The 10265-nt window shown below is 50.3% G+C and overlaps 1 protein-coding gene across 2 annotated transcripts; it reads right to left on the reverse strand.

Annotated features, from left to right (window-relative positions):
- Positions 1 to 228: 228 nt before the first annotated feature.
- RIIAD1 (regulatory subunit of type II PKA R-subunit domain containing 1) lies at positions 229 to 9513 on the reverse strand. Of its 2 annotated transcripts, XR_007135516.1 has the most exons (5): positions 9430 to 9513; positions 8845 to 8921; positions 2479 to 2525; positions 1220 to 1346; positions 229 to 652 (listed from the first exon to the last, which is right to left on the reverse strand). XR_007135516.1 is itself a non-coding variant. In XM_047784650.1 (4 exons), exons 1-4 carry the CDS (start codon positions 9511 to 9513, stop codon positions 1276 to 1278), a joined length of 279 nt encoding a protein of 92 aa, XP_047640606.1. In that variant the 3' UTR covers positions 229 to 1275. The 2 variants fall into 2 exon arrangements, 1 of the variants encoding a protein (XP_047640606.1); XM_047784650.1 differs by having other exon boundaries at positions 229 to 1346.
- Between the last annotated feature and the right edge of the window lie 752 nt (positions 9514 to 10265).

Genomic DNA, 10265 nt, shown 5'->3' on the forward strand with positions numbered 1-10265 from the left:
AAGCTCAAAGTCCAGTGGGTGGGCAGCTTTTTCTTAAAAATCCACAAGAACAAAGTCCACCGCCTCCGAGTCACCCACTGAGCTCTTATTTCACAATATTCGTGACCCCGAATGGTTTTCTATGTCCCATCCCTTTCTCTCTTGCTGTCCTTCCAGCCCAGTTCCTCTTATTGCTGCTACAGAAATAAAAGTTAATCACCACCTGTCCACACTGCACAGTAACCCAGGAGGTAAGATAAAAACCGAAAGCCACCTCAGAAACGTGGCCTCTGCTTGTCTGAGCACCACCACCACCAGCTGCGGGCCTCTCAGGATCCCCACCCCTGCTCTTTGGTCCCCTTTCGGCCCTGGGAGTGAGGGGCTGGAGGCAGGGAGCACACGGATGAGGCACCTGTGGAAAGAGCCTGCAGACCTAGTGGAGGCCTCTGCCCCGGACCAAGAAACAGGCCTGCGACCTGCTGGGTCAGAACAGGGCCAGAGCAGCCCTCCCAGGAAGGATGTCTTCCTCCTTCGGAGTGAAAAGAAAGCAGAGAGAGCAGGAAGGTCTGGTTTTAATGAGCATCTTTAAAAGCCTTTGCAACAGCAGACACAGCCCAAGGCAGCCTGGAAACCCACACTGATGGCAGCAGGGCTCTCTTGCTCCCAGATGACCCTGCGGAACAGAAATGGTGCTACTAACTCCGGAGTGTGGCTTCCGCCTACCTCACATTTAAAGAGCCCGACCTGCAAAACCATTTCAGAAATCGAGCCTGCGAAATGGGTGATGGTCTTCATCACGTAGCTGGGTTTGCCTGGGGTGGGGGGCGCCCGATCCAAACTGCCCCCACACTTTCCAGAAGCAGTAGGAAAAGCCCCTCTGGACAGAAGGAGAGGGCCACGCTGGAATTCCGCAGCCTCAGCGCAAGGCCTTGATCCTAAGGCCTCCCACCCCCATCTCGCTGCCTCTCTTTCCTCCACAGCTACTCCCACTTCCATCCTCTTAATCTGTGTCACTGGATTAAGAAGACGGATGTCTCTCCCTGCCACAGACATGCCAGACAAACCCTGAGCCTCTCTTCACAGCCCCCAACTCCCCAGAGTGGTGTCAGGAAAACTCAACACTTGCACGAAATTTCTCTGCAGCGTCTGTTTGGTTTCTTTCACACCCTGGGCTGAGGAGCCGGTGCGTATTTTCACAGGAGTAAAGAAGCCTCTGTCTGTAAGTGAGGTTAACACCCACCCTGAGGCTGGATTCTTTCTGGGCTCTCTCAACAGCTGAGCATCATGATTTGCTAATTAAGCCGCTTTCTTCTCCTTAATTAGCTGCATGTGAATCTTGTTGGGAAGTCTTGGATCCGTGAAATAGTCTGGGACAAGAATCAAAAAGAAGAAATGGTCTAAACCCAAGGGGAAAAGACTGGGAGGGAGGCGCTTACTCTGCGAAAAAGTTAGAGTGGCTCTGTCTTAGCAGGACTGTTAGCAGCGACCCCCGCTTTCCAAGGTAAATGAGATGTCACAGCAAATCCCAAGGTCACTGTTTCCCCCTGCCCCCCACCCCCAGCAGCTCTCAGCCTCCAGCTCAAGCGTTCCCAGGAAAGGCTGACACAGGACAGGCCCTGTCCCCTCCACACCGCCCTGCTGCTCGCTGGTCAGCTTGCTGACGCACAGGGAGCCAGCGGAGGGCCTAGGGAGCCTCCGGCTTTCTGCTCCCGGCCCACCTCGGGGCCCAAAGAGATACCAAGTGTTATTCTTGTCTCAACTCGGCCTGCTGGCTCCTGTCTCGGAGACATGACGCCCTCTGAGAATATCCTCGCAGCGGAGAGCCAGGCTCTCTCGCAGGATGACGACAGAGGAGGATTTTTATACACCCAGCAGAGTGTGAATCAGAGGCAGCATCTGCTCTGGCAGCAAAGACGTCCTTCGTTCGATTCAGCCAGAAACGGGCTGGGGCTGCAACTCCGACTCGACTCCCGGGGGCCGACAGAACCCGCGAAAACCGTCAGCCCCGCCCCTTCCCTTTAAATACCATTGACCTTAAGCCGTCGCGGGGCAGCAGAGCCCATTAGAATCACCTGGGGAGCCTTTCAAACGGGGCTGTCGGGCCCCACCCCAGACTAATTAAGTCAGAACCCCGGGGGATGGCCCGGGCATCGGTATTTTTTAAACGCTCCCCTGCTGATTTTAATGTGCAGCCAGGGATGCCAGCCCTGCTTTACGATTCCCGGGGAAAAAGCCGCCCGTCTGCTCCTCTGGGAATCTCAGAATTCTTAACAATCCTCACCCTGAGCAAGTGCTGCCTCATTTCTTATCTGTCCTCATTTTGAGGAAATGACAACCGGAGGAAAGAGACTATTGAGCAAAGCTCCCTTGGGAGCCATCAGGTAAAGAAATACCCCAGTCTCTGCAGGGAGAATCCTGGGCTTGTCCGAGTCTAAATTCCCAATAACACTCCTGGTGCTGGCTTATCAAACGCCCCGAAATGGAGGCCGCCTGACTTACCTGCCGCAAATTCTTGAATGTTGTCTGGTCTTTGCAGAAATATTTCTCTGGAAAACATCAAGGGAGAAGGGGAGGAAGTAAAGCTGGTCCTGCACTGTCAAGGCAGGTGACCTGAGACACAGCCACCGTGGCAGGCAGACAGCCAGAGAACTCCTGACAAGGACCCTTTCCTTCCTGCTTCTCCTGCAGTCAGGATCTGGGGTCAGGACCAAGAGTTTCTAAATGGCAAGAAGCCTAGGGAACACTGGCCTCACAAGACAGCGGGTGCTGCAGCCCAGTGAAGCCCTCATTCATTCACTCAACAAAATGAGAACTGGAGGCCACGACAGGGCCAGGCAGCAAGTTGTCGAGCACGCTGCCGAGTCCTCGAGGGACTTGGGTGCGGTGGGACAGATATGCAGCCCACTGCCTCCTGAATAAGAGTAACCAGTAATTGCCACAGGTGCGGGGAGAGTATAGTAAAGAAAGCTGAGGAGTGCCCGTCGTGGCCGTGGCACAAATCTGACTAATGTCCATGAGGACGCAGGTTCGATCCCTGACCTAGGGCAGTGGGTCAAGGATCTGGCGTTGCTGTGAGCTATGGTGTGGGTCACAGATGTGGCTCAGATGTGGCGTGGCTGTGGCTGTGGTGCAGGCCAGTGGCTACAGCTCCGATTTGATCCCTAGCCTGGGAACTTCCATATGCCGTGGGTGTGGCCCTAAAAAGACAAAAGACAGATTTAAAAAAAAAAAAAAAAAAAAACCACCAACACCCAAAGCTGAGAAGGCGGGCTTGAGGTAGTCATTGGTCCTGCAGTACAGTGGACACTGGGGCAACACCTGCAGTGCCGGTGCCACTTGGAAGCTTAAAATGCCTTATATCCTGCAGTTTTATGGCTCATAAAGTATGTTCACAGATGCTACCTTACTCTACAGCTCTGTGAAACAGCCAGGACTGTGTCCCGTTTTTATCTATGAAGAAACCAGGCTTTCAAAAAGTTAATCATTTGCCCAAGTTCATAAAGCAAGTAAATAAAGGAGAGCAGCCCAGGTCTTGTGATTCCAAGGCCACTGCTCTACAACGCAGCCTTGTGGCCATGGCTGCCCAGCCTGCGGGAGGCCTCTGCCTCCCAAGCTTCAAGGATTTTGCTTCCCTTCTTCTCCCTCAATTTGAGAATTATTGAGCACAGGTTATGTGTAAGTCACTATATAAGATATGAGAGACTGGAGTTCCCATCATGGCTGAATGGTAATGGACCTGACTAGTATCCGTGGAGACTTGGGTTCGATCCCTGGCCTCGCTCAGTGGGTTACGGATCCAGTGCTGCCATGAGCTGTGGTATAGTTCACAGACGTGGTCAGATCCCATGTTGCTGTGGATGTGGTGTAGGCCAGCAGCTGCAGCTCCAATTCGACCCCTAACCTGGAAACTTCCATATGCCTCAGGTGCAGCCCCAAAAAGCAAAAAAAAAGAAAAAAGATATGAGACATCGATTATTTAGATAGCCCCACCTCAAAGAAATTACAGTCAAGTAAAAGGAAACAGGTAAGTTTCCAAATGTCCAAAAGGCCAAGTAACTCCAGGTGGTGCCACAAGATGGTAGTAAGTACTACGCTGACGATCAGAGGAAGGAGGGCGGTTACGTAGAGCAAGACCCCCAAATCCTCACAGAGCAGCTGGCATTTGAGAGCACCCTTGAGGTACTTATGGGACAAGGGTGGAGGGACAGAGCACTTGGGACCAGGGAAGCAGCAGGAACAAAAGCCTGGAAATTTAAAGGAACAGCCCACAGTGAACAGGCAGTGAACTTCTCCTCGATGGTAGGAACTGGGTCATGCCCACCATTGTTTCCCCGGGTCTAGACGAGCACTCAAGGAGAGTCAGTGCCCCTGCATGAGGTCTGAGGGATGACCAGAGGGGTCCGGTCCAGCTGGAGTGGGCACACATGCAGGGAGTAGCAGGAAGTGAAGGAGGGCCCTATGGGAGGAACTTGAAGGCCAAGGAGAGACTTTTATATTCAATTCAAAAGACAATGGGGAGTTCCCGTTGTGGCTCAGTGGTTAATGAGTCCGACTAGGAGCCATGAGGTTGTGGGTTCGATCCCTGGCCTTGCTCAGTGGGTTAAGGATCTGGCGTTGCCGTGAGCTGTGGTGTAGGTTGCAGACGTGGCTCAGATCTCGCATTGCTGTGGCTGTGGTGTAGACCGGCAGCTCTAGCTCCAATTAGACCCCTAGCCTGGGAACCTCCATATGCTGTGGGAGCAGTCCAAGAAATGGCAAAAAAAAAAAACAAGAAAAAAAGACAATGGGGGAAATAAAAGGAACTCCCTGGTGGCCTGGCGGTTGAAGATCCAGTGTTGTCACTGCTATGTTGTAGATCACTACTGTGGCATAGGTTTGATCCCTAGCCTGTGAATTTCCACATGCCGTGAGTGTGACCCAAAAAAATGAAAGGAAAAAAAAAGACAATGGGGATGAATAAATAAAGCATGGTACAGTCACACTGTGGAATACCATACAGCAATGAAAATGGAGAATCTGTGAGATACTGTAGAGCAAAAGAAGCCAGGCACAAAAGAGAACATATTGTAGAACTCCATTTATATAAAGTACAAAAAAAAAAAAAAAGGCAAAACGAATCTGTCGCTAGTAGAAGTTGAAGTACTGGCTACCTTTTTGGAACAAGTGACTGCCTGAGGTGCACATCAGATTGCATTTTTTTTTTTTGGTCTTTTTAGGACCGTACCCGCAGCATAAGGAGGTTGCCAGGCTAGGAGCTGAATCGCAGCTGTAGCCACCGGCCTAGCCCACAGCCACAGCAACTCCAGACCCAAGTTGAGTCTGCGACTTACACCACAGCTCACTGAGGGAGGCCAGGATCGAACCCACATCTTCACTGATACTAGTTGGATTTGTTTCCACTGAGCCACGACAGGAACACCCAGGTTCTATTTCTTGATCTGGACACTAGTTGCATGTGTGTTCTCAGCTTGTGAAAGTTCATCCAGTTTAGGATATGCCACTTTTCTTTATATTTCAACAGAATGTCCTTTTAAGAAAAAAGGCAATATTGTGGATCCACTGGAGATTTTCCCAGCCAAAGAATGACATGGTCAGTGCTGTGGTTTGGGGAGATTCATCTGCCTGGCTATTGACAAAAACATCTAATAAAGGCTTTCTACCATTTCACTACTTTATCATATCTCCAGCCTACAACCTGAGATCTCTGAGTGCCTAAAATGAGTTAGATCCCTACTCCTTCCATTTTTCGGTTCCAAAATTCAAGGTATTGAGTCCCATACACTGTATATATGAGTATAGACTGGAGCGCTATGGCTGAATGGCTGTAAATCACTAGGTTCTGGAAAATGCAAGTCGGCAGCTTGCTTCCCAACGAAAACAGTTTGGGGCTTCTCATGGCTTGCAGTGAGTCTTGCCAGAGCAGAGATCTGCAGAACAGGTCAGGATGGGCATGCTGCCCAAGACTTTGACCCCTCTTTTCCCTTCCTCTTTTCTCACAGGAAGGACAACCTGAAGCAGCCAGGGCAGATGAGGGGCTGATTCATTCGGGTATCATCCAAAGGAAATACAATCACACCAAAAAAAAAAGAAATAATAATAATTAATAAATAAATGAATAAACCCAAGGAGTTCCTGCTGTGGCAAAGCGGGTTGAGAATCTGACTTCAGTGGCTCAGGTCCCAGTGGATGCGCAGGTTCAATCCTCGGCCAGCCAGGTGCAGTGGGGTTAAAGGATCTGGTTTTGGTGCAGCTGTGGTGTAGGTTGCAGCTGTGACTCGGGTTCCATATGCTGCAGGTGCAGCCATTAAAAAAAAAAAAAAGGAAAGGGGGAAAAAAGGAAAAAAAAGCAAATCCTCAAATTTCAAACACTACCTCTCACCTCCCACCTCCACCTGAGAAAGAAGAAGGTCTAAAAGGGGCCAGGGGCCAGGAGGGTTTCAGGAGAGAAGCTTCAGGGACAGCAAAAGGAGAAGTCTGTGGCCTGCCTGTCCCACAGAGAGATGGTAAGAAGGCAAAGGGAAGATGCCTGGGGCTGTCCTTGCAGATACCCTGCTCCTCCAGGAAACTGCTCCTGGGCCAAGAAGCAGGGCCCTCCCTGCCATGCAGCAAAAACAACACCCTCTTCCTTCCCCACCCCCAAGGGTTCTAATCCTTTTGTTTGTGAACTTAGCAAATGGCGATTTCATTCAGGCTGTACCATCCATCCCCAGTCTTCCTGCTGGAATTGTTCGTTCCTAACTTGGATTGCAAACTCCACAGGAGAGGAAAGCTGTTGCCTTTTATTTCCCTTCGGAAGAAAAGGTACAGAAAGTAATGGCCTGATCCCCCAGGGCTGACACCGACAGAGAACCCCCCTAAACTATCTTTTGCCCAAACCTTACCCCCGACGCAAATAAAACCAAACTTCACAGACGAGTTTCTCCTTCCCCTATCTGCCCTCTGAGAATCTGCTGCCACTTGGAGAAATGGCTAAAATATGAAGAACAATGAGATCCTGGAGAAACAAAGGGGCATGGAAAAAAAGACACCCTTCCAGGCCTACTTTTGCAAAGACAAAGGATAGCCCTGCCTCTGGCTCCCCAGCTTCTGTGTGCTTACAATGCAACACAGTGGAAAAACCAGGGTTTGGATCCTGGTTCAGCAACTTGCAGAACATACTTCACCTGTAAAACAGAAGCGGTAATAAACTATCTTTTGTAGAGCTGCTGGGAGGATCAACAAAAACGTACTAAGACCACTTGTACCACTGTGTGGGTCCTGAAGGCACAAACATGGCTCCATCGGCTTGGAGTTTTGGTGTGGGGGGTGTGGGGGGGAATGGACAATGCAATCACAGTACAATAAATAACTGCTAATGTAGGAAACCAACACAGTTCCTGGAAATGGAAGCCTTTTTTTTTTTTTTTTTTTGGTCTTTTCAGGGCCGCTCTCGAAGCATATGCTAGTTACCAGGCTAGGGGTTGAATTGGAGCTGCACCAACTGGCCTACACCACAGCCACAGCAATGTGGGATCCGAGCCCTGCAACCTACACCACAGCTCATGGCAAAACCAGATCCTTAATCCACTGAGGGAAGGATCGAACCTGCATCCTCATGGATACTAGTCAGGTTGTTTCCACTGAGCCATGAGGGGAAGCCATTATTATTTAAATCTTGCCTGTTTGTCTGTAGCCAAATAGTATTTGAGATAACTCTGGTGTTTTTATCCATTGATAACCATGATTTCCCCCCCCACCCCAGTCCTTTGCTTTTCATCCCATTAGGAAATTTTTCCATTCAAGCAAGTGCCATGTGGAAAGGCAGTGTTCGGGAAGGAAAAAGCTGCTCTAGGATATGGTGGAAAAATGGTTTTCTTTTTGTTAAGCCACTTACAGAAAAGTGGCTTTCAGCTCTTGGAGTTTTTCTGCAACAATGTTCTAAGGTAGAGAAAGACCAGATAGGGGAATTTTTTTTCTGCCTTTTTGCCTAGCATATGGGGGTTCCCAGGCTAGGGGTCTAATCGGAGCTGTAGCTGCCGGCCTACACCACAGCCACAGCAACGCAGGATCCGAGCCTTGTCTGCGACCTACACCACAGCTCACGGCAACGCTGGATCCTTAACCCACTGAGCAAGGCCAGGGATCGAACCCGAAACCTCATGGTTCCTAGTCGGACTCGTTAACCACTGAGCCACGACAGGAACTCCCAAGATAGGGGAATTTTTTAAAAGTTCTAGTGATCTTGGAGTTCCCATCGTGGCGCAGTGGTTAACGAATCCGACTAGGAACCATGAGGATGAGGGTTCGGTCCCTGCCCTTGCTCAGTGGGTTAAGGATCTGGCATTGCCGTGAGCTGTGGTGTAGGTTGCAGACGCGGCTCGGATCCTGCGTTGCTGTGGCTCTGGCGTAGGCTGGTGGCTACAGCTCCGATTTGACCCCTAGCCTGGGAACCTCCATATGCTGCGGGAGCGGCCCAAAGAAATAGCAAAAAGACAAAAAAAAAAGTTCTAGTGATCTTGTTAAATGCCTCTGACAAAGAGAAGTCTTTACACCCAATGACTGCCTGCTGAGTTTCTTAATGACGAATTCCCTCTTCTAAGTGTCAGGAGGCATATATTTTTCCTTATAGCTAAAGAGAATGAATATTGATATTTTTGAGAATTTGGAGATAACTGAAGGAAATCACTAGCAATAACAAGAAAACCACGGGTGTCCCAAACCTCAGCATTAGAAAAAAAATCTAATCTTAGGCTGTTTTCTAATGTTCAGACCCTAAAGGAAGCAACATGTAGTGTTTAAAGAAAGGTCACTCACACTCCTCTATCCCCAGCAAGATTTGGTAAAAATGTCACTCTTTGCTCAAGGTCAGTCTAGGAAACCACCTACCTGAAGAAACCACTTACGAGCAACTCCACTTCTTTGTGGGTCCTTAGGTACTTTTCATTAGTAATCCGAATGTGAATCTGGGGGGCAAGAGCAAAAAGCCATGCTCCATAGGAGAAAGATTTCAGGGTTCAGGTCATGAAGGTGTAGAGGGCTTGGGCAAACAACGTGCGCAGTTAACCTAGGTCTTTCCCGGGATGTCTGAACATTTAAGCCCTCTGTCTTCTTAACGATCATCTCCATGCTGCCCAAGGCTCAGGCTTAGGGCCCTTGACTAAAGTCTGGTTCTACCTTTGGGAAGTTCTTGTTTGTAGCTAAGTTAATGTATCTGGCAGTCGTTTCTGTCCATTTCTCTGGCCCATCCGTATTTCAGTTCCTTCGGCACTTTAAGGCGCCGGTCAGGGGCTGTTCAAGGCCCCAGAAGCCCAGGGGCCCGCAGGGGGCTTTTCCCACCCTCCCGCAAGCCTTCCACGCCTTTATCTGAGAACAGGCTCGCGTGCCCCTTCTCTCTGGGGCCCTTGCCCGGGCCGGGGGGTGGGGTGGGGGGAGCTGCACTCTGATGGTGGCGAGGGTCCGGGCCGCACCCACCTTATAGCCGCGCAGCTGCTCCAGCTGCTCGGGGCTCAGCGCCTCAGGGCACAGCCCGTGAGTCCCGCCCGGCAGGCTCGCCATCTTGTCGCGGTCGTCAAGGCGACGGGCCGCTGGCTGGCGAGGACCCGCCCCTGGCCTGGCCCCGCCCCCAAACCTGGCTCTCTCCCTTAGAGGGGCGGGGCTGAGGGACGAAATTAGGGGGGCCACTCTGAAGTCGAGGAGTAAACTCACAAGGTCTCTAAAGGATCCCTTTCCCCAGATTTGGGGACTGAAACCCTGGCTTGACTGTGTATGAAAACGAGCCCTTCTTCTTGACCCCACCCAACCTCACACTTTTCCAGAGCAAAACCGGGAAAGAGATTCCTAAGGCAGGGTCTCCCAAAATCTGGTTACTGACCCGCTCACTAGTAGTAGGGAAAGAAAATCTAGCCTTCTTCCCTTTCCGCCGGCCTGGAAGCCAAACCCCCGCATCTGTCCTGTAGACACTTGACACTGATGTCTCCGATTCTTGACACAACATGAAAGAACCCCATAGGATGGAATAAACCGAGTTCTATAACATGCTGGAAAGGACCTGGGGACATGCTGCCAGGAGTTTCCCCTCTTGGACTGACTTTCTTGGGTAGATTAACTGCTCCTTAGAAATTCTCAATCATCTCTCCCACTCTCAGTTGAGTAGGGAGGAGAAAGGCAGTTGATCTTCAAGATGTGTTTTTTCACTATCTAATTAAGAAGAGAAAGTGAGACAGAAAGACAGAGAGCTGAAAATAGCACCTAGAAAGGGCAGGAGCCCGTCTGACAATATATACAAGTGCTGAATTTCTACACCCCCA

This window comes from Phacochoerus africanus, chromosome 6, assembly GCF_016906955.1.
Source record: "Phacochoerus africanus isolate WHEZ1 chromosome 6, ROS_Pafr_v1, whole genome shotgun sequence".
Classification (NCBI taxonomy): domain Eukaryota; kingdom Metazoa; phylum Chordata; class Mammalia; order Artiodactyla; family Suidae; genus Phacochoerus; species Phacochoerus africanus.

Excerpts from the sequence above, each read along its gene's own strand:
- RIIAD1 (XM_047784650.1), bottom strand. The coding sequence starts at position 9,513 with ATGGCGAGCCTGCCGGGCGGGACTCACGGGCTGTGCCCTGAGGCGCTG. Across the intron at positions 2,526-8,844 it reads CTCGTAAGTGGTTTCTTCAG|AGAAATATTTCTGCAAAGAC; the intron begins GTAGGTGGTTTC and ends GATGTTTTCCAG. Across the intron at positions 1,347-2,478 it reads CATTCAAGAATTTGCGGCAG|ACTATTTCACGGATCCAAGA; the intron begins GTAAGTCAGGCG and ends TTCTTGTCCCAG.